The sequence below is a fragment of the Agelaius tricolor genome, unplaced genomic scaffold (assembly GCF_023055355.1).
Source record: "Agelaius tricolor isolate 1412-34295 unplaced genomic scaffold, bAgeTri1.0.p SCAF_49, whole genome shotgun sequence".
Lineage (NCBI taxonomy): Eukaryota > Metazoa > Chordata > Aves > Passeriformes > Icteridae > Agelaius > Agelaius tricolor.
The window spans coordinates 2,384,969-2,408,260 of record NW_027269309.1 but is presented as its reverse complement, the minus strand read 5'-3'; the positions used below and the strand labels follow the sequence as shown (position 1 = coordinate 2,408,260).

At 44.0% G+C, this 23,292-nt stretch overlaps 2 protein-coding genes across 3 annotated transcripts; one reads left to right on the top strand and one right to left on the bottom strand.

Annotated features, from left to right (window-relative positions):
* Window positions 1-4,934: 4,934 nt before the first annotated feature.
* On the bottom strand, window positions 4,935-19,507 carry NFS1 (NFS1 cysteine desulfurase). 2 transcript variants are annotated; one of them, XM_071455419.1, is made up of 13 exons: window positions 19,372-19,507; window positions 19,204-19,265; window positions 18,336-18,452; window positions 16,907-16,990; window positions 16,094-16,246; window positions 15,082-15,175; window positions 12,383-12,517; window positions 10,777-10,934; window positions 9,264-9,369; window positions 9,011-9,092; window positions 7,575-7,658; window positions 7,358-7,447; window positions 4,935-6,732 (listed from the first exon to the last, which is right to left on the bottom strand). In XM_071455419.1, exons 1-13 carry the CDS (start codon window positions 19,490-19,492, stop codon window positions 6,669-6,671), a joined length of 1,350 nt encoding a protein of 449 aa, XP_071311520.1. In that variant the 5' UTR covers window positions 19,493-19,507; the 3' UTR covers window positions 4,935-6,668. The 2 variants fall into 2 exon arrangements, with proteins under 2 accessions (XP_071311520.1, XP_071311519.1); XM_071455418.1 differs by having other exon boundaries at window positions 19,204-19,271; window positions 19,372-19,505.
* Window positions 19,459-22,084, top strand: ROMO1 (reactive oxygen species modulator 1). The gene is made up of 3 exons (XM_071455420.1): window positions 19,459-19,596; window positions 20,188-20,318; window positions 21,893-22,084. The coding sequence occupies exons 2-3, from the start codon at window positions 20,188-20,190 to the stop codon at window positions 21,999-22,001; spliced, it is 240 nt and encodes a 79-aa protein (XP_071311521.1). The 5' UTR covers window positions 19,459-19,596; the 3' UTR covers window positions 22,002-22,084.
* The last annotated feature ends 1,208 nt before the right edge of the window (window positions 22,085-23,292 follow it).

Here is a 23,292-nt window from a genome sequence, read left to right as displayed (position 1 = left end):
GTTGTGCTCTCCTGAGGTGGAGGGATCCAGCGTGGGGTTGCTGGTTGCTCAGCAGCACAATCATCCCCACTCCATTTATTTTCCTGTATATCCCTTCTTTTTAGTCTCAAATTCTACTTTACTACTCTCATCCCCTCCCAGGCAACAGCACACATGTGCTTATCTTCTCCCTATTAACCCCAGTTTTAGATTTTGTATTCTATTTGATATTTATGATAATAGATGGCCTGAAAATACCAGTTCTGCCAAGCTAATATCTCCTTCCCGTCTAGGCAAGTGTGGGCAGTATCCAGTAGTTCACCTTTCTATAGCACTAGTGACAATAGATAGTGTCACCATGCACCCTGACACAGCCCAGAAAAGCAGGTGATTGAAGTCACCAGAGGCATCAACAGCCAGGCTTGCCAGCCTCCCTGGAGAGCTGGTTGCCTACAGCATGCGAGGGGTGGCAGGACCATCTGCAGCTCAGGGCTTCACTCTGTGACACCATAGCACTTCCCAAGCTGCACCAGCCACCCTGCAGTGGGGAGACAGTGTGGGATAACAAAAGGACAGTGCTGGAATACCCCAGGTCAGAGGAAAAATAAGACTTTTCAGCTTTTGTGCAATGTGATGAGTCACCACGTTAATTTCTGTTGTTCAAAAAAAGTATGGTGAAGATACTTTTGAGGTTTACTGTGTGGACCATTAGGAGCATGCCAAGGGACCAAGAGTACCAAAGACAAGTCAGCAGCATGATGCAGATAGTTACCAACAACAAGAGGAAAGTATCTGTGGAAAGCAAAACATTTATAGACAGAAGGTTACAGGACAAGGGATCATGTAACCATGTCCAGTGTTTTCCCTGTAGCATGCATGTGGGGAAAGGCAGAGGAAAAAAAGCATTAGAAAATAATGGGTTTTTCCTTTATTAGACACTAGGAAACCACTGGGAGCACACTAATTTATGTCTCCTTTACCTAAATCAAAACTGAAGAAAGGTGTTAGGTATGCAACCAGGGGAAGAAAATTTACACAAGACATTTTAAAGTAAAGCTTGAGGAAACCAGCATCCACTGTGGCAATTGCACATATTAAATAAATATATTTTCCTCCTTGCAATATTAGTTTTGCTGCACCATTAGTCTGGAAGTATTACCCCACAAATCCAGGGTTCTTTGCTTCTCCAGACCCTAAAGGTACCATTCCATAAATACAGCCTCTAAACCTATTCCTTCATCTAAGGTTTGGATGAATTAACTCAGTTTGCTAAATGAGTCATACTACTTTGTGTTTTCCTTTCCAATAACTACATGTCAATCACAAATCTTGTTTCCAAATCACTTAGAAAACTGTTCAAGAGAAATAATCCTCACAGAGTCTCTCAGAAATACTCTCTTCATTCCTCATCTCAATCTCTACTTAAAACCTGTCAGATATGATCTGGCTTGATGATCCTGTGTAGGTACTCTTAGAATCAAACACTTTGTTGGTTTTACTATGCCTATTTAGCACAAGCCCGCTCTGATTGTACATTAGTATGAGCTTTGCTTCTTATAAGAGCATCTTGTACCTGCCTTTTTTATGACTCTGATTTGGATCAGCTGTCAGAGGGATGATTTTTCCCAGCCACTCACATTGTCCATTTTAAAAACTGGCATTTTCTTCCTTCTAGTGCAGGACCTTATTCACCAGCCTGAAATTTCATCAAAGCTGCCAATAGTAGAGGTCTCAGGCCAGTTTTTTGGCACTCAGCACTGGGAAACTGTACCATTTCAAAGCACAGAGCATACATGTTAGCAGATACAATTTGACTGGAAACAGTTGGCCCATGACTGATGTCACAGGACAGAGAGAGTCAGAGGAGAGTCAGGCAGGTGTAGCTCCCCAAAGCTTCCATATTTCCCTTTTTAAAAATGGGAGATATTTTCCAGTCAGTGAAAACTTCACCAGACTACCACAACTTCTCAGACTGATGAATTGTGTTTAGTCATTTCCTCTCTCAGTTCCATACAGGCCTCCTGGCATTGCTGCCTGACTTTGTCTTTGTTGGGATGCATTGCTGCTGAGTTCAAAGAGCACATCCTTTAATATCAACCAGTTTGATGTAGGATACCGGGTTATAACTGTTAAAGTTTTTAAGGCTTATGCTCACGAGAAGGCCCTGTGGGAAAGGCCCAGCTGCAGCAAATGGGCTGAGGGGTGAGAGGCCCTTATGAGTGGGGAGAGAGTCAGCTGAGTGACAGCTGGGAGCGAGGTTGTGATTGGCTGGAGGAACACATGGACAGCGTATGAGCAGGAAGCTGATTGGGTGACAGGACGGGTGGACAGCAGCACTGCAGCTGAGCCAGCCAATGGGTGCCCTAGTTCTGTTAGGTTTTGTTAGGCTTTGGTTTGGTTTCAGTTGTGGAGGTGGAGATTGAAGGTATACAAAAGGGGCAGTTTCTGTAATAAAGGGATCTCCTTCAGATGCACGAGGGGATCTGTGTCGCTTTGTTCCCCATTGCTACAGCTTTCTTGGGCTCCTCTTCCCTCTAGAGCATTATCCCATAGGACTCTATCAAGTAGATCTCATGTGAGTCCAAAGTCTACTCTCCTGAAGTTGAGCACAGTGGGCTTGCTTCTCACCCTTGTCATTATCCCAGGGATCTCAATACCCAGCATTTCCATTTCATGGTCAGTGCAGCCCAGGCTGCCCTTGAGCTTCACATTCCCCTCTGGCCTGTCCTTGTTGGCGAGAATATGGTGACATTGCACCTCTCCTCATTGTCTCCTCTGCCACTTGGAGAAGGAAGTTGACATCAGTGTATGCCAAAAACCTCCTGGATTGCCTGTGCCCTGCTGGGTTCTCCCTCCAGCAGACGTCAAGGTGGTTGAATTCCCCCATGAAAACTAGAGCTTGTAAATATGAGGCCATTCCTGTTTGTTGTGATGACCCTCATTGACTCATCTTCCTGCTCAGGTGGCCTGCAGCAGACCCCCTCTGTGATGTCACCTGTCCCTGCCCTCCATTTAATCCTGACTCCCAAACTCTCAGTCAGTTCCTCATTCATCTCCAGGTGGAGCACCATGCACTAATAAAGCCTCTTGTTTGGCGTTATTATAAAGCAGAGCACTAGGGCTCAGGAACTCAGTCCCTGGGTAGGGACCGGGTGCCCGAGGTAGCTCGCTCATGCCAAGGCCGCAGGGCTACCGTCTAGCAAGCATGGTGATTATCAGCTCTATAGTGATTGCAAGTTCTCAAGATTTCAGCTCTGCTTGCTAGGTAGTGGTGCCCTGGGCTGGAGGCTGCAGCAGACGGAGAGAGAGGAGAAGGAGAAGGCGCAGGCTGTTCCACAGAGATGGCTTTATTTGGGGAGGTCCGTGAAGGGTCTCTGCTCTTCTTCTTTCTCCCCTAATGGGGTACAGTGTGCTTCTTTTATAGGGTTGGAAAGGATCCAAGCTTGACCAATGGGTAAGGGGTTAACATGACATTGCCTTATAGGGTTACAGAGATAGGTTAAGGGGTGGAGGACAGGAAAACAGGAATTTTCTTTTGCTGTTTCAGCATTCCTATTGTTCATATCCTCCATGGTGCTTCTGCTGGTCATTGGCATAAAGAGCAACACTGCCTCTGTTCGCCCCTGCCTATATCCTTCCATTCCAACCCTCCAGTCACAAGAGTCATCCCAACACATTTCCTTGTTGCTAATAAGATCACAGCCCTGCAGGCACATGAATGGTTCTAACTGAAATGGTTCTCACTTTAGATACCTTTGTTTTTTTTCACTGTGTGAAGGGCAGAGCCTTGAGGAGAAGGGGGATTGGCCCAGGACCCATCCTTTGGGGATTTTCTGAGTGCAGAAAATGGGAGAGTTCCCAGCTCCAAGAGGCCCCAGCACAGGGAGGTTGCTGCAACCCAAGGGTCTCACTCAGGGCCATTGTTTACAGGGCCACAAGAGATGTGTTTTAGTCACAACAATGTTTCATCCTGGCCCCACTTCAGGTCAGAAACTTTCTTTGAAAGTGGGAGAATATTATGCCATTAAAAAACAAACCAACCAAAAAACAAAACAAAAACAAAAAACAAAAAACAACAACAAAAAACCCAAACAAACAAACAAAAAACCCCCCAAAACAAACAAACAAACAAAAACAAAAAACACAAAAAAAACCCCAAAACAAACAAACAAACAACAACAACAAAAAAAACCAAACAAAAAAGCCCCAAAAAAACCCACCAAAAACCAAAAACCAACCAAACAAACAAACAAAAAAAAACCACACCAAAAAATCCCAGGAACTCATTATACAGGACCAGTTCCTGAAGCAGTTTTTCTGATAAGCTCCAGAGGAACTGAACCCGAGGGTTGTTCAAGGCCAAGGCCTAGTAAGCATTTTTCAGATCATGGTGCAGCCTAGGGGGCAGGGATACACCACCATTTATTGGCATCCAACTGGTAAGAGTGGGATAGACTGGAGTTCCCATTCCCCAAAGGCTTTATCTGCATTCAGTGAGGTACAGCTAGATGTTCATCCTTGGCATTACTTCTTTCTGTCATAAGGGAAGTATCTCCACTATACATTTTTCCTCATCTTGTCCCATAAACATTTCAAATAAACATTTGTTACTAGTTTGAATGAGTTTCCCTAACCTTTACACGTAGAATTTTTATTTTAAATCTTATCAAATAAAAAGTGGTCAGAATCTTCAAGATTTGAGGTTCCCTTTTGTCAAAATAACCACATTAAGTTATTTGAGTTTTAAAAAAATTAGCTCAGAAGAGGCACTGAGTTTGAGGAGAATGACTCTTCAAAAGTCAAATGTCAACTCAATGATGGCAAACTTCTTACAATGTTCACAGAAAAGCTTACCCTTTTCTGTTGCCTAATGAAACCTGCAATACAGCAACTTACTGATTGTCTTGCATGGTTCACCCAAAAAGGCGGATTCAAAAAGACTGACAGTAGCCAAGTTTAATTCTTATGTGTAATTTTTTATCACTCTCAAAACACAAAGAACAATTCATAAACATATATTTCTAAAACATGCTAGGAAAGCATGTTATCACATGCTTAATCCAGAAAATATGTGGGGCCCAAGGATGAAAAAGAGTACATACAACACCACTAAAATGTATTTATGCATATGGTATTTTAAAAAATATTGTGATGAAATATAAGGTGCCAGCACTACAATATTAAAACTGCTAAAGCTCATAATTTCGAATAGAACAACCAAGGATTAGCTTTGCATTACAAACAGCTAAATCTGTCCTTAGTTACAAAAAATGCACAAGCTTCTGTTAACACAGTCCATCTTGTGAGATTCAGCTTCAGGTTTTACACAACACAGTTGATCCTCGAGGTAGATTCCATCCCATACTGAAGGTGAACATGTTGTCTATGGGGTATACCAAATTCAGCAGCTCACACAGCATCCATCAATCAACACAACTAATTTGAGAGCTCTTTGTTTATGCATTGAAAAAAGGCACTTTGCCATACAGGGTTCGGTTTCTTACCGGAAAGATCACCAAAGGGAAGAAAGGAGAAACACTGATACAAATTAATCTCATCAAACCCTTTTTAACAGATACTTCCCACAGCACGTGCAGGGAATGGATTCCCATGTGAATCTCTAGTCAGACAGTACAGTCTGTGAGACAAAGAAAACTTCAGTGCCAGGTGTTCTTATCTTTCTTATGTCCAGTCAAAATATACTGGCTGAGCTGCGCAGACTCCTTGCAGTGACAGAAACTAAGGGCCCATAGGCAAACCAAGTAAGAGCAAAGATCTCATGACAAGGGGAGGGAGAAAAACCCCAAAACCCCAGACTGCCTTAAGACAGTATCTGTAGGCCGGCACTGTATCTGTTCTCTCCACCACCTCTACCACTCACGCTCCCACCAAACTGGTACTGCCACCAAAGCTGACATATTCTGCCTATCCCCTCCCCCAATCATTCAAGTTTTCTAACTTCACTAAGAAAACATTGCATGGAAAAAAACCAATGGAGGGGACAGCAAAGTGCATCATGATTGTATCATAAACTTTGGAACACAGAAAAATCTTTTGAATTAATGCACACACACAAAAAAAAGATGCACACACAAAGAAACCAAGGAAAATAGGTGAAAAATACTAAATTTCAGAAAAAAATTGTTCTTAACTATACATAAAACTTATCTGTGAAGGCACATAGCCACACTGAGGCATCACTTTCCTCTAGAGATCTAAGTGTCCTCCTAACTGAGAATGTCTTGCAGTACAAGGCATTTGAGAGGCAAAACCCAGCTGATGTTGCAGGATACCTCCCTCAAACAGAACAATTTTGCAACAGGTCTGTGATGCAAACACAACAGTGACTTGGGATGAATTACACCGAGAAGCAACCTCTTGCCAGAATTCACTGGCCTAGGAGTAACACACTGATTTAATTTTCTCATTAGAAAATTCATTTCTGAATAAATTACATTTTAGCATAAATTTCTGTGTGTCAACAGAAGCACAGTGTGTGTTGGATCAGCCTGCCTTTCTCCATGTTAAAAACTAGTTTTATTTTTGGCTTCTTAGATTTTGTGATCTGAAAAGGTAGTTCTCCAGTCAAACTGCAAGTGTCAGAAAACAGAAGTGCTGCATAATTTGCTCAAGACTGTGCAGAAAAATGCATTTTAATCCATATCTAGTCCATGGATAGCAATGTTTTCTCAGTGCTGAGTCCATTTAATGCTTTTGAGGTCAATTCCATCCTGCACCATTTCCCAGAGAGGGCTGTAAAGAAAAGGAGAAAACTGAGGGCTAGCTAAAATGCACAGGACATCATCAACAATAATTAAACAGATTCTTTCAATGACACAAGGAATTAGGAGATATCTATCTGCCTGTCTTGCCCTTCTGGAGGTCAGTGAGCTTCAGGTGATCAGCCCTCAACTGTGTTCTCAACCAAAAATACAAGAGATGAGAGGGCAGATGCTCCACCTCATTTCCTGCTCCTACTTTCAGCATAAAGCACTGGTGTCTCTGAGACTGAGCCCTAGCATTTTTACTGTCCAGATTAGTCACCAGTCTTTCAGTTTCATCAGAATAAAACAATTTATCAATACATTAACTCAGTAATACCATCTCTGGCTTAAAATCTCCTAGGTACTGCCCTATGTGCCTGCCCTACTCATATTCTTTCTCTGAATAGAAAAGGTTTGGTGTCAGGTTTGTTTCCTTAGAAATTTGTCACTAATGTTAAAATCAAGCTCCTACCCACCCGGGGGACAATGTTGCTGATATAGAGAAATACCAGCAAATTCCTGAAGCAAACAATTACTTGCAAGTAAATAAATCCAATTCTTCCCATGATTATCACACCTAAGAAGTCTTTGTCTTCAATGAGACAGTATCTCACCTCATTTCCCTCAGCCTCTTCACATGCTGTATGCACTTCTGCACTGTATAATCCACTTCTTCTTCTGTAGTGAAACGACCGATGCCAAACCTAAACCAAAAGAAAATCATTAAGGAACTGAATAACAAGTACATGAAGAGGGTGGAACATATCTACCAATTATTTCTTTCAGGAAAGAAAAATATTTGGAAGCATAAGGGCAGACCACACCACACACCTTATAGATGAGTGAGCCAAGTCTTCATCTGTTCCGATTGCCCGCAAAACATAGGAAGGCTCCAGAGAAGCTGATGTGCAAGCACTGGGAAAGGGTAGGTAGGGAAATGTCAGACTTTTGCTTAATCTCCTCTAACAAAGAACAGGTCACTTACCTCTTTACAACACTGTCTATCAACTTCCCCAGCCTCCTAGAAACCACAAGTGAATACAAGCAAGTAAAGTGATAATTCTGCTACTGAAGAAAAAAAGAATACAAGAAGCAGGCATTATTGAGAAATTAGACTAATAAATTAGGAGTATAAGGAAAGGAGAGAGAATACAGGCAATACACAAGAATAAACACAATGACACATAGAGGCAGCAGGAATGCAGATTAAGAAGTAGCTGAAGTAGAGGCTGTGAAAAAAGACAGAAACTATCCAGAGAAGGTAACACACCAGGAACATAAAAGGAAAAAAAAAAGACTTCACAAGCTGCTGTTTGGCAGCAGAACAAATAAATGAAAAACAGTGCACAGAGGGATCCAGAGCAAGATGATTGCAGTTGTCAATAGAGAGAGCTTCCACTTTGCAGCAGTATACAGAACTGGTTACATGACTCAGTTGGCCGTGACTCAGTTTTTACAGGTAGCAACATGCAGTGCCAATTGGAGAGCTGTAAAAAGCTCCCCAGTGCACTAAGTAGAGACTCAAAAGAGATCTTCACATTACAGAAGTGTTTGGCTTCAGGGACAGTCATGTGGAGACTTGCTCTTCCTCCTCATAGTGCCAACTAGTTTCTAATTAGGATATGTTGACCGCTTTGTTCTCAAAGGTGAGAGAAGGAGAGGAGGGGCATCTTTATTCTCCATCATTTCATCCTGAACATCAGGTTTGTCTGGGTAACTGAAATATTCCTCATCACTCCTGTAGTCAGGAGAGCTCCATAAAAGCACATGCGATTTTCTTTCTCACTTTTGCATTTAACACAGGAACTATGAGCTGATTTAATTCAGATATGTACCCAGCTTCACTAATTGCAGTAAAAATCTGCCGAAGAACAGAAGCTGTTCAAATCTTGGTGGCCTTTAGAATAAAAGTGTCACCAGTAGAAGTTAAGGCTACTCAAATAACCAGTTTGCAAGACTAGTCGGTAGGAAATTCTAGGTTAATTTTGTGGTTTTGTGGGGGTCTTTCTGTTAGGATATTTTTTTGGTTGGTTTTTGTTTAGTTTTGTTGTTGTTTGTTTTTTTCTTCCAGGATAAATAAATTTGACCTTCAGTTGAAATTTGTCCCTAAACACCACTGTAGAATGTAATCAATGCCAGGCTGCTCATTAACTGAGTATGTGAATACAGGGCACAGAGGAAACTACTACTTAGCTTTTACCTTCATTAGCAGATGCTATTTTCTCTCCAAAATATACACTGTTATCCTTCCCATACATTCCACATACCTTCCTGAAGACAGAGCCACATCTTTCAGAGCCATCAGAAGACTCTCCCCTTCCACATATGCAAAAGATAAATTGATGCATCCTACATACACATAAATAAAATAGAAAAAAGAATCCATCAACTGAAATCTCAGGCAAATTGTCCCCTGCAAGGCAGGATTTGCATCATGTGCTCAAGTGCATTATTCAGCCATAGCCATAAACATCAAGAAGCCAGACAGTACTAACGGGCTCAGAATTTTGCTTGAGTTACCTGGATAGCGATGCTTTTGATCTCCATTCATCACCACATCAGGAACTTCACTCATTATTTTTGTAACCAATCGTTCTGCCAATTGTGAGATTCGCTTATGGTCATACTAACAGAGAAACCAGAAAAGACACAAATAATAAACAGTGTACACTCAGACCTCACTCAAACTGCTTCATGTCACCAGCTGCAAGCAGAATTAAGTAACTGGGTTTGGCCAGACAAGGGAATGAACATAGCTGAAACTTAAACTGGTAAACTTTGCCTGCTCTAGACACTGTTTTAAAAGAGAATAACCCCTTGGCTTGTAGCTAGCTCAGTTTTCACAAATGTTTCAAACCATTCAGAAAGATCTACCTACACAAGCTGCCAAACCGACTTTCATAACAGCATTGAGTTCTTTGGGTTTAAAGACAAGTTAGGCAGTGCAGAAGATGATGCATTTTGCACACAAGAAAGGGCTCCTATTATGACAAGTGCCTCTTATTTCCCAGGAGCTCTCTAACTGTACCACAGAAAGACATGGACTTGCAAATGACTATGAATTCAGCTTTTACAGTAAGTAACCTGCATGGTGAGAACTGCCCATGTGCAGTGTCTTCCTCGAGACTGAAAACTGAGGTCACTTATACCAAGAAAGCAGTAAGGTGTAGGATCAGCTTTGGCACACAGGACTGGCCACATGCACACATGCAATTCATGCTTGTTTACACTTGAAAAAGTTAAAAGAAAACCAGGCTAGCTCCAACACCAGTTGGTTTTAAAATGCCATAACTCTGCCAGGCAAGGAGGAGAATCCAGATTGGAGGTTTGTGCAGAATTCAGACTCTGCAGGATCCCTAGCCTCAACTTCCATAATCACACAGCTCAGATGGTGGAATTCTGCCTATCTCCTGGAAAGAAGCCTGATCCTTGGGTGCAGGTATCTGGCCTATGCATCCCATTGTCACTGTAAGTATTTTTACATTCCAGCTGTAAGGAAGGCATTGGTGCCCACAAACCAATGTAGCAGCATACAGAGGCTCAGACACCAGACCTAGCAAGTAAACTTTACTGTCCAAGCTAGAAAAAAAAAGAAAATAAATTCTTAGTTGCAAAGATGCAGTAAACTTGAAATTATACTTAATAGGTGCAATACACATAATAACGGACTGGGAAGTTTTATTTTTTCAATATACATTATATAAACATGACAGTCATTTCAAAGATGTTGCTAATACACATGTGCATAATGGAGAAGTAAATACAAGCACATAAAAACCATATTTCACTAAAACTGTCAATTGTAGCCTTGTTGTAGAAAACTATGACTCTTCAAGAAAAAAGAAACTTTAGAAAGAACTTACAATCACCCAAAAACATCCCTTAAATTCTCAAAACATTCACTTAATGCTAAAACATGAGAATCAAATTTAACTCAGTTACATGGCTGCAAAAAGACCTAAGGAATCCAAAACTTAAATGGTGCTTTTACACTATTTTCTGGAACCCAGGAAAAGTATCTTGCTGCACATACCTCCATCTCCTGCTGTGCCACTTCACATGCTGCCCCCAGTCCCACTGCTAGAGGTGTGGGCACAGTCCCAGACCGCAGTCCTCTCTCCTGGCCTCCCCCACTCTGCAGGGGCTCTAGCCTGACACGTGGTCGACGGCGAACATAGAGAGCACCAACCCCTTGGAAGCAAGGAAAGCTGTTTTACCATAGGCCCAGAGTTCTGAAATTATGAACAGGGACTCCAAGCTTTGGTAACATTCCTTATTTCCACAGCAAAAACACATGTGGACACTTAACTGGGGAAAAATGAAGTGAACAAGTTCAGTGTTATTCTCTAGGAAATGGTGTATGTCCCAATAACCATGTTGAGGCTTGCAGAGCTTCAGCCATGGGAGCTCAGCTTCTTCCACTCTGCTTCAGTCACCCAAGGACTCAGTGCTTCTCTTCCTTCCCACAATTCCTGTACACAGCTGAAGTTCAGCCCCTTGCACTAAAGTTTTTATGGGCATTCACCAGTGTTCTCTTTACTGACTTCCAAATTCTTTCCCTCGATTACTAGACTAGCACCAGTCCCAGGAGTCCTCTCCCTTTCTTCTCATTAGGAAGACTCATTAGTGGCAACAATTTTCAGCGAGTGGATTAGATAAGCCAGTTTTGCTAGTCAGTCACTTTAGTGCTCTACTCTCCTCACCTTGAAACCAAATTTTCATGTCTTTGAGTGCCCTGGTACACTTAATAAGTGACTGTCACCACAGGAAGGACAGCTGCAACTTCCCGGCATAACAAATGGTGAAAATTTATGTCTAACCCCTGTCCAAAATTACTAGTTGAAAACTTAGTCCTTGTCCAGAGATAATGTCTTCAGCTCTCAGCAGAACTCAGAAAAAAAAAAAAAAAACCCTTGCTGAAAAATAAGAATTTTGTCTTTTGTTTCTGAATAGGATAACAAAAGTTATAATATTATATATATAATGTTATATATAATATAATGTTATAAATTAAAATGCTGTCTGTATAGCATACAGCAAACCTGATTTCTGGCTCTCTAACACCCACTGTCACAAACCAAATAGACCTTGACAATAATAATAGCTGGATTTTTAGTATTTGTCAGTCAACCAGAAAATGTATAGCTGGATATTAAACCCCATTCTGCAAAGAAAATGCACAAATGGAGTTGTTGGAATGGAGCCACTGGAAGTAGATAACAATCAAAAATCACCAATCAGGTACCTTTTGGTCTCCTTGTTTCAAATCACACTCTGGTCTAAACTTTGCTCTATAACCAAGTGATTTCATTCCAATAATTTCAGTATTAGTTCTGCTTCACACCAAGCAGATGACTCCTGAAAAACCCACTGCTGCTATGCTGCCATCATCATACAACACACTTTCTTCTTTCAGTGAAGCCACTTCAACCCATCTAGCATTGAAGATCTGCTTACTGCAGCTCTATGCTGGCAGCAGTACCTGAGCTACTCTGAAGTCTGTCCAACACCATTCAGAACAGCTTTCTACAGCTTAAGTAACTGACACTGTGACAAATGGATTTGACTTCACACCTTGTGTTGTTACCTTAAGGTAGGTATGGAAACAACAATTCCCTATAAAGCACTTCAGTGAGTACCTTTGGGCCCATAAATTTTATGGCCACTGATGCTCATTAAGTCAATTTTCATGTTGTTGACGTCCATAGGAATTTTACCAATCGCTTGTGCAGCATCCGTGTGGAAGAAAACCTTATGTGCACGGCAGATCTCACCTGTAATAAAAACACCAAACCAAAACCAGATTACCTTAACTAATTGCTATGATCCCAAAGATTCCAGCACTGGATCTAAAGCATGACTGAATCTAAACCAACAGCAAGTTATTGAACTATCTGAGGTGACAAAGGCAGAAATGAGGGCTGTGATGTTTCTTTTATACTGAAGTGGCTAAAGGTGTTCAGGGGCTACTGTAGTTTGATGCCTTGGCACAGGTTTAGACAGGTAAGACTACAGTGAATTTCTCCAGCTGAGAAGTTAAAAAGTCTTCTACTGTTAAGAATTGAGATTATTTCCAAACCCACACCTAACAAGTTTAAGAACAAATGGTTACATGAAATATCAAAGTCTCCACACAGAAATGACTCCACAGTTTGAAAATATTGGTTTTTCTTGGTTCTTTTTCTTTTCAACGTCCAGTACAAGCCAGCCTTCCTTTCAAGTTTCTATTTGCCATGTATTTTTATGTCATTCCCTCTATTTTCCAAGTTTTCCAACACTCAGCTTCAAAAACATTCTCACAATTGTCACACACACACTTATTACTACCACATGAAGTCAGCTGAGCTGGTCACCAGGCTAAAATATATGAAGAAATAATGTATTGTTCATGGGCAGTAAATGTAACTATTATTTGTGTCATCAAAAAAATCACAATACATCTTCCACAGGATCTGCACAGCTGCATCCGAGACCTCTCCTCTGCACAAGAGGTTCAACATGGTACTTCACAGGACAAGTAACCCCCTGTGGTCCAGCAAGGTCAGGCCACAGGCAATACCAGGCCACAGGCCACACAGTAACAGGGCCTCAGGTTCCCTCTGCAAGGCCTCAGGCCTGGCCTGTTGGACCTGTTCAAGGTGTTAGGAGAACATACCAGGGGAACTACAGCTGGCACCAGCTGTCTCTGGCATTTAAACATGGGACCATAGTAAGGACCTTGACAACATAAGCACAGGAGGAAAAAAAGAATCCTTGAGGCTATAAGCAACTCACTGATGGTCAAATGCTTGTCAACAAAGAAACAGAACCAACCTTGAAAAACTTTGGCAAAAATGCTGCTTTGAGCTTAATGGAGAAAGAAATAAATGCAGCAGCTAAGGAAGAAAACCAGATGCATGAGATGCCTGCCACAGCCTAAGAAAACAATATCCTATGGAGTATGTACTCCAGAGCAGTCCAAATATTGTCCAAAAACTCAAACATCTTATGAAAGGCTGTCTTGAATATGAAGGTGTGCTGGTTTTGGCTGGGGTAGAGCTAACTTTCTCCACAATGGCTAGTACTGGTCTGTGTTTTGGATTTGTGCTGAACACAGGGGTAATAATAGATGTTTCTGATATTGCTGACCAGGGCTTGCACAGAGCCAAGGCCTGTTCTGCCCCTCATATGGCCATACTGGCAATGGGGCTGTGGGTATGTGAGAGGCTGGGAGGAGACACACCCAGGACAGGTGACCCAAACTTACCAAAGGGATATTTCGGACCGTGTGACATATGCCATACACTCTTAGTATAGAAAACTGGGAGGAAGAAGGTGGAAGTGGGAGACATTTGGAGTGATGGTGTTTGTCTTCCCAAGTCACCACTGCATGGGATGGGGCCCTGCTCTCCTGGAGGTGGATGAAGACCTGCCTGTCCATAGAAAGCAGTATGGAATTCTTTGTTTTTCTTTGCTTGTGTGCATGGTTTTTGCTTTCCATATTAAACTGTCTTTAACTCAACCCATGTGTTTTCTAGCTTTTACCATTCCAATTGTCTCCCTGATCTTTCTGGTAGGGGAGTGACTGAGTGGCTGCAAGGTGCTTGGTTGCCAGCTCGGGTGAGACCAGGTCAGAAAGGGTATCTGTATATGTTTTGCTACTGTCACAGTAAACTATCAACAAATCACCTGGGATCTAGGGATCTGGAGGATCATCAGGGAGGTACCTGCTCACCCTGCTTGCTCCAACAACCGTGGTTCTCCAGGGTCTCCCTTCATCTGCTCTGAGGTCCCTGTCACTCCACCTGCCAGCTCAGAGCTGGCTCACCCTCTCCCTGCCTCCTGTTCCAGAAGCATAGCTCTTCAGTGGGCTTTTGGCCTACAAAGCAATTGTTTATGACTCTATACAACAATACTGGGGGAAGGATTGTCCAAGTGTGGTGCTCACTGTCCTCTCCCACTCCAAATCCTGCACATTTCTCCTCCTAAACACCACAAGTGCTCAATAAATCATTATAGTACATAAGCTCAATTTTGGCCAGTTATTCTGTACAATTTTTTAATCCATCGTACAGTCCAATGAATTGCAGCTGATCCATCCAGAGCAATGATTGCTGCAATGCTCACCATAAAGGTAGTGAATTTCATTCCCATTTCTCTTTTGAAATCAATTTTTATTTGGGACAGCAGTATTATTTATTTATAGTACATTTTTTATTTTAAAATATTTATGTTATTATTTTTTCCTTAGCTATATTACACCTAATCTTTTGCATCAGTTACATTTGGAGATGAAAACATAATCTAAAATGAAGCAGAAGCAACCTTAGCTGGCATCTAGAAGCCACAGTGTACTTACCAATGTCATGTATTGGCTGCTTTACTCCTATTTCATTATTTACAGTCATTACAGAGACCAAACTTGTATCGGGCTGGAATGCAGCCTCCAGCTCCTGGTGAAAGATTCAGAAGGACAAAAGTTGTGACTAACAGAGAAGCAGGATTCCTGTGCACATCTTCAATTTACCAGCAACTCAACCATCCGTCCCTCATTTGCAACAAACACTTAGGGTTCTGACAAACAGCCCTGGGGAGAACACTAACCCATGTGAACATTAAATGCCTGTAGGAAGAGGAGCGAATCAATTGTGTTTCTGCATGTCCTAACCCTTCAATGCACCTGGCACCACACTTGATTAAATAAAATCTCAACAGGCTTTGCTATATCCCATATATGTCTCTGAACTATTTTCTTTAATGAATTAACCCCCCACAGTACAGCTTAAGCCTCTTCCAGCCAATGTGAGGCTGGCTGTAAAGGAACTGCTCTTTATACAAAGTCACATCACATCTGCAGCAACATGCTCAGAAAACATCACTCATTACTGTACCCACAGGCTGATCCCTTGGTCACATCACAAACCACTGCTCTCCATGGCAGGTGAGGGACTGGGAATAAAACTGTTGCTGCCCTGTGCTACAGGACGTCAACGATGAACTAAAAACATACAACTTCTAAATTTTAGGGCTGCAGCCAGTACATACAGAAGGGCTGGCTCATGGACAGCCATAGGAAGTACTGTAATCAGTGAAACAGTGCCTCAAGTACTGGGCTCCTTATAGGGTACTCAACAGCTCCACCTGCACAGCAGCAGCGGAACGGTGGGACAGGAGGTGGATGTTCTGGTTGTGAAAAAGTGTAGGATGTTAGACAGAACAGAAAATCCTTCTCCAGATCTGACAGATTTAACTGTGATTCTCATACTACTTTATGATATTTATTATCCTTTTAGAGGAGACAAGGTTTTGAGCATGAATTTGAAGCAAAAGCCTCTTCTTTTTTTAGTTTCTTTCTGTCAGTAACAACTTACCTTCAGGTCTATGAGCCCATTTTTTTTAACAGGTAGATATGTGATGTGAAAACCTTCTGTTTCCAGGGAACGACAAGAATCCAACACACACTTGTGCTCTGTTTGCGTAGTAATGATATGCTTTTTTCTGGATTTATAGAACCTTGCAACACCCTGTCAGGCACAGTCCATGAAAAAGAAATTGGCCACGGAAGAAAGCAGGCATTACACAGTATGATTGGAAATAAGAAATTATTACTTAGATATAGTTCATTTGGATCTTTCCTGTTTGACCCAAGTCATGAATCTAAAAGGTACTGACAGATAATCCACACTACGTATCTCCATCAGCACCTGCTTTTCAAAGTATCTTTCAAAAACTCTGTGAAAATCTTTATTGCTGTTAAGCCGTAGAAGCCATTAACCAAAGCATTTTTTTGAAAATTTTTGCAATGGAGTCATAAACACTGAGAAGCCTGAACAACCACATACTACATACAAAACCTAGTCTTCATAAGAAAAAGGTTTCTAATCTGCATGTCCACTATATTTCACAATAAAGATTTTAATTACATAAGCAGAAGGAATGTATTTAGTGCATGCGAGATAAACATCAAATATTTTACACTGCCCTCAAAATCATGTCCCAGGCATCAAAACATTCGTCCATATATTTCCTCCACATATGTAACAGAGTATCACAAAAAGTAAATCCAGAAATGCAAATATGTTATACTCCAACATATTATTAACATTTAAATTGTTGAGAGATGCATACAGTTCTTAAATACAAAATTTTAACATAATAAATAAGAATCAGTATAAACTTTTTACCTTAATTGCCATATTATTGGACTCTGTTGCACCACTGGTAAATATAATTTCCCGTGAATCAGCTCCTATTAAATCTGCAACTTGCTGTTTAAAAAGAAATACAAATTTGACTTGTTAAGAAAACATACAATAAATTCACTACAGCAAAATATATGTGAAACGTTTTCAAGAATACTCCCTTGAGCTTCAAAGGATTACAGCTGCTACCTAACAAAGTTATGCTAAAAATAGTCTAAATATCTGAATTATAAAATACACAAGGAATCCACAGTCATTAGAAGTGGTATTAAGCACTAACCTGTTATAACACAGATAAAAGCTTAAGTAGACAAAAACCCATTACATATTACTTAAAAAAAATGAAAAACATCCTTCCCTAAGATTAGAAGAATGATAAGATATGGAGTTAGTCCAATGACTGCAGCAACGTGCTTGTGACTCCAGGAAACCAATAACACTTTTACTTAAAGTATTGGTTTATGCCACTTCAGTTGCTCTAATCTCACTGTTGGAGCAAGTGCCAGCTTCTGCACCTCGGACTGGAGAACCCTGGGAGTCCAGACAGATTGGGGAACAAGAGGCTGGAGAGCAGCAGCACAGAAATCTGAGACCTGGAAGTTTGGGCTGAGGGCAAGTGGAACAGGAACCAGCAGTGCCCTGGCAGCCCCAAGGGTCAGCCTGTCCTAGGGGACATCAGGCCCAGCATTGCCAGTCGAGCAAGGGGGAGACTGTCCTGCTCTGCTCTGCACTGGGGAGGCTGCACCTCAAGTCCTGGGGGCAGTTTGGGGCAAATCTATATAAGGATATGAAGTTATCAGAGAACATCCAGAGGAGGGCCATGAAATGGTTAAGGGCCTAGAGGAAAGTCTGTAAAACAAACAGCTGAGGTCACTTGGTTCCTTCAGTCTGAAGAAGAGGAAACTGAAGTCAGACCTCAGTGGGGGCTGCAGCTTCCTCATGAGGGGCATCAGAGAGGCAGCTCTCTGCTCTCGGTGACCAATGACAAGGCTTGAGGAAACAGATAGAGCTGTGTTGAGGAAGTGTAGGTAGGATAGTAGGAAAAAAGTTTTTTACCCAGAGGGTGGTCAGGCACTGGAACAAGCTCCCCAAGGAAGTGGTTACAGCCTTAAGCCTGCCATAGTTCAAGGAGTGTTTGGAGAATGCTCTCAGGTGGTGGGATTGTTGGGGCGTCCTGTGCAGGGCCAGGGTTGGACTTCATGATGCTTGTGGTTCCCTTCCAACTTGAGGTATTCTATGAGTCTATCTTTTCCTACAATAAATTTACTTAAGTACAGTTAAGCAAAGAGGAAGCTGCTAAATCCAGCCCACAGAGAACAGGGATTTTTTTCTTCCTTTTTTGTTAGGTTCTTTTGACCCTGATTTTCCTCAGCAGCAAGAAAACCAACGCAACCAACAACCAACAACTCACCCGCCTCGCTTTCTCCATGGCAGCCTCACTTTCCCAGCCATAGGCGTGGGTCCTGGAGTGGGGGTTGCCATAGTAGGCTGTCAGGTATGGGAGCATGCTGTCCAGGACTCTGGGATCCTGTGGAACACAAACCACCCAGCCTTAGAAAAGGAGAAGGGAATCTATATCTATTGTCTCTGGACATAGCCCCTTGCCACAGTATCAGCAGCACTTCTGTGGCAGTGTCTTGCTTTAGCCTAGGCCTGACCTTAAAAACTTGAGGCTATTACATGTTACGTGTAACACAAGTAGTCAGCAGTTATGCTCTGTGCACATAACCCTGATCTACACCGAAGGTCAAAGAAGAACAAAATCATTTGAGAAAACAGAATCACAGACTAGTGTGGGTTGGAAAAGACTTTAAAACTTATTTTGTTCCACGCCCCTGCCACGGGCAGGGACACACCATCCACTAGATCCGGTTGCTCCAAGCCCCATCCAACCTGGCCTTTCTTCTGAGCAGAAAAAAAACAAAGTCTTAAAATGTTAAGAAAAATGTCAGATCAGTATTTTGGCTGAATTCACTTCCTGCTTCTCTCAACTGTCTCCACTCCCGCAGGGGTCGGTGCGAGCCCCTTCGCGGCTCGGCCACACTCCGGCCCTGCGGCACTGGGACTGCTCATCCAGGGGGCTGCCCCGGCGTAGATACAGCCCTTCCGGGGGATGCCCGAACTGCCCTGTGGTGACAGGAACAGCCTGTGTCGCTACAGGTGGCGCCGAACGCCGCCTCTGTCCCCCACGGCCGCTCAAGACACACGCGACCGCTCGGGCAAGAGAACCGGGAGTGTGGGGGCCCCGCTCTGCTTCCCGAGCTCGGTACGGCCCTTACCAGCGGGGTGGTGGCCTGGACATCCATGTAAAGCGGCCGAGGAGCACCGCCGCCATCGATGGCTCGCCCTGAGGGGAGAAGAGGGGGAAAGCTGCTGCTGTCAGGGCCCGGCAGGAGCGGGGGAGCTGTTCCTTCCAAGACAGGGGCTCTGCCCGACCGCGGCCTTACCCGATCCCGATCCCGATCCCGATCCCGATCTTGGTCCCGGTCCCGGTCCCGGTCCCCCCGCTCGGAACCGCCGCGGGGCTCGTTCGCCCCTCAGGGCCGCCAAGCGCCGCCACAGCAGCATAGCGCGCGACGGACAGAGCAGGGCGTGCCCCCCTCTTCTTGTACGTCACGGCGCGCGACGGAAGCGAGGCCCAGACAGGCGGAGGCGCGGTGCGGCCTAGCGAGGTACGGGCGGGGCGGGGACCCGGGAACGGGAACGGGAACGGGAACGGGAACGGGGCGGGGGCGGGGCGCTAGTGAGGTAAAGCGCGCGCTGACGACCCCGGTTCGCCTCTGAGAGCTCTTGCGCCTAGCAACGGTGATGGCCGCCGTTCCCGCGGAGTCCACGGCCTCCGCGGCCTGAGTATCTGCACTAAGTCCTCGGCCTGGCCTCGATCTCCCTAAGGGTGGGTTCACTGCCCGCTCCTCTGCCTCCGAGACCAAGCGGCAGCCGGTCGGGCCAGCAGTGGAGGCTCGGTCAGGTGCCGCGTGTGCTGCTCGCTAGGGACTGAGAACACACAGGGTGAGGCCCCGAAACAGCCTCGGTAGCCACAGCGGCCCTCGCAGGAGCTTATTGAGTAGAAACGAGGCCGTCGATCCCTCCTTGTCCTTCCTGTCTGACAGGCAAGGAAACAAGCCTGGGAGCAAGCACAACCTCCTGCGCTGCACGCGCGAGAAGCTCTGAGCTGCACAGCCTGGCCTGCCAGCCCAGTTTGGTTATAGAAGTCTGTTAGACAAAGCAGTAAATCGATGTGGGTATTGTCCTTTCTTTTTTAGATGCCTGTGACCGTGGGCCCATATGGGCAGTCGCAGCCCAGCTGTTTCGACAGGATAAAGATGGGTTTCATGATGGGTTTTGCAGTGGGCATGGCTGCAGGAGCGCTGTTCGGCACATTTTCCTGCCTCAGGTATGCCAAGGAAATGGCTTCCACAGACAAGTGGTGACAGGGAGATAGCCAGAGAGAAATGGTCATGCTGTGGGGTTGGGAAGGGGTTGGGTCTGGTCCTGCGCCAGTCCCATGAGTGACTCTGTCTGTGACTCCCAGCTACTGCAGTAAACCCCTGGCCTAAAAAATGTGAGTGTGGTGCCGGCAGGGCATCACCTCTGGGTGCCCTGTATGCCGGGAGGTCACAGTTTCACGGACCTTTTCTTGCCTCTTGTAAGGAAGGTTCATTGGGAAGCTGAGGCTGTGGAGGATCACCTTCAGGAGGAACCAGATGAATTGTCTATGCAGATACGTGTGCAGCCCTCTCCTGGCCCTAAGGCTTCCTGAGGTGCTCTGTAAGCTCTCAGTGTCTGCATCATGGTCCCTTTGTATGTCCCATGCCCTGCACAGAGGCAGTTACCAAACTGACCCTGAGTCTGAATGGCAGGGGTGTGGGTACACCCATGGCTCGCATTGGCACAGTCCCACTGTGCAATGGAGAGTGACAATATTCCACCTTCCCCTGGGACTCAGCGCGCTGACATGAAAACAAGCTGTGTTTGTTGCTCTGTGTTTGCTCTGGTACTGTTGACTGGCTTTGCACATTTATCTATGACAAAGAATCACTGAAGTCAGCTCTTTCATACTTTGCAGAACTCTATTTGATGGTTTTTACCTGTGATTAAACATGGGAGATGATTTGGTAGTGAGGTGAAGGAAGAAGAGGTACAAATCTTAATCCAATGGGAGTTTGAAGTTTTCTAATCTCTCTCAGTTCCCAGAGGGTAAGCAGCATTATGCTGGCAGAAGATACATATTAAGGGCATTTAGAAGGATCAGTGAGAGTGGTTCTGTTGTACTTGAATGACACAGCTACAGTACTTCTGCTGTTCTATTTTTGAGAGAAAATCTTATGTTTTAAGAATGAAGTGCATGAAATTCCATAGACTCTTAAGTCACTGCACTGTTTAAAAGCCAAATATTACAAGAGCTTCTTGAGACAGAACGATTCTCTTTGTTTTAGTCTGACGTCAGATAAGTGAAAAAAGGAGAACAGAAAGACCTTTTGAAGTTTCTAGGCCTTTCAGGTTAAAGGCCTTTCCCATATTAAAAACACAGAGTCAGTAGTAAATAAAAATTTAAGTTGGTGATATTAAAAAGACTGCCACTGCAGCTAGAGAGGATGGCAGTACGACAGCTCAGACAACTCTTTGTACTCTGGCAAGTGAAATACTTGGCCAGCTTTTTTTTTCCCATATTAAGGGTATTTGGGACACCAGGATGCAAAGCTGTGCCTGCTAAGGGTGTGGCAGGAAGGTTCCACTGCAGGAAAAATACACATGGGCCATGTGAGGTGAGGACCACCCAAGAGCCCCTGCAGTAGCACAGGGCACTTCACCCAGTCTGTGGGGAGGCAGCTGTACAATGGCACAGATTTAGACTGAAGAAGTGTTCAATTTGCAACCATGAGCTGATTGTCTCAGACGTTTTCTGCTGCACGTGTGATCTGTCAGGTTTCAGCTTTTATATAATCCCTATGATTTTCTTTATCTCAGGATTGGCATGAGAGGACGAGAGCTGATGGGTGGAGTTGGCAAAACGATGATGCAAAGCGGTGGGACGTTTGGGACGTTCATGGCCATTGGTATGGGAATACGCTGCTAATCTGGAGTTTGGGATTTATCCCAGAGTGCCCCCACCCAGCCATTCCTCCGCTGTACAATAATAAAATCTTTAGATACCTGGAAGTGAGAGCTCTCAATGAAACAGCACAGTCTTACCCTCTGTGCTCTGCTGATTGTAAGCACACCTTTTACAAAATTTCTACTTTCTTCCCATCTCTTTCTCCCAAAACAATGAGAATTAATAATCATTTTTACTACATTGAAGTTCCTGTTTTACAGATAGAAGCACACCACACAAGTTTCTCCCTTTGGCACTTGGGCAGCTCACATGGCTGATGTGGATGTGGAGCTACTTTGTCCCTTCTTGTGGCCCTCAGTCTAGGAAAGTTAGATGGTGGGTACTTCAGATTAATTATCAAATTTCTGTCCTCTTGCAAAAAAAGGTGGGCTGAAGCTGGTCACATTTCTGAATTCAAAGCGTCATGGGGCAAATGCCCTCAACACTGTAAGGGACCTGAGGATCCAGGCAGCTCCCGTAAGAGCTGTGCTTCCAGAAACAAAGCCTTTTCTTTCATTCTGGTCTAGCACGCCTACAAGGTGGTGAGGACTTCCCTAGGAGAGCATGGGAATACCTCCTCATCCTCCCCAGCCCCAAAACCACTGCCTACAGCTGACGTAGGAAAGGTGTTGGGTGTTGTAGTCTTCCACTACTTGCCTTTTGAAATAAGGCCTCTTTCTGCTCCTCCTTTAGTTCTGTGTAAGGAAGACATGTGAGCTATAGCACTACCTCAACTGGCACCTGTACAGCCTGGACCTGGTACAAGTGCCTTTTCCCCAGTTTTTTAGGCAGAAACACAAATTCATGACTCAAAGCCTGTTGTCAGATAAAGCCCACCTAGAGAGCCAGCTTTACTTCTTCAGCTGTGTTACTATTCCCAGGATCCTGCTGTAGTCCCAGCCCCTCTCCACTTTTACCTTTTGCTTGCTCCAAGTTCTTTGATTAAGGACAGGTCCTTGCCCCACTGCAGCTCAAGGACAGCTACAGCCCTAGAGGCTGCAGAGCAGATCCTCTCCCCACAATACTACAGAACACCCGCAGCACTGCTGCCTGCCCCACCTTCACCCACTGCCAAGGAATGTTCTGTTCTCCCTACTCTCTCCACTTTGGTCTTCTCTTAGTGGTTAAAAAGGCCAGGGAGATGGGACAGGGAGAGAAAAAGCAAAGCACAGGGGCAGGTTCCCTCTAGAAACCAGACTGAAAGCAAATGTAACTGACTCCTCCAACCCCAGGACTCTCAACCATTTGTGAAGGATGGGAGTGGAGGTGGGCA

Bases quoted from the DNA above. Each gene is read 5' to 3' on its own strand.
- NFS1 (XM_071455418.1), bottom strand. From the start codon at position 19,492: ATGCTGCTGTGGCGGCGCTTGGCGGCCCTGAGGGGCGAACGAGCCCCG. The intron at 16,991-18,335 runs GTGAGTTGTTGG...CTTTTTAAACAG, and splicing joins CCATGGAGAAAGCGAGGCGG to CAAGTTGCAGATTTAATAGG. The intron at 15,176-16,093 runs GTAAGTTGTTAC...ATCTTTCACCAG, and splicing joins ATGGGCTCATAGACCTGAAG to GAGCTGGAGGCTGCATTCCA.
- ROMO1 (XM_071455420.1), top strand. From the start codon at position 20,188: ATGCCTGTGACCGTGGGCCCATATGGGCAGTCGCAGCCCAGCTGTTTC. The intron at 20,319-21,892 runs GTATGCCAAGGA...TCTTTATCTCAG, and splicing joins GGCACATTTTCCTGCCTCAG to GATTGGCATGAGAGGACGAG.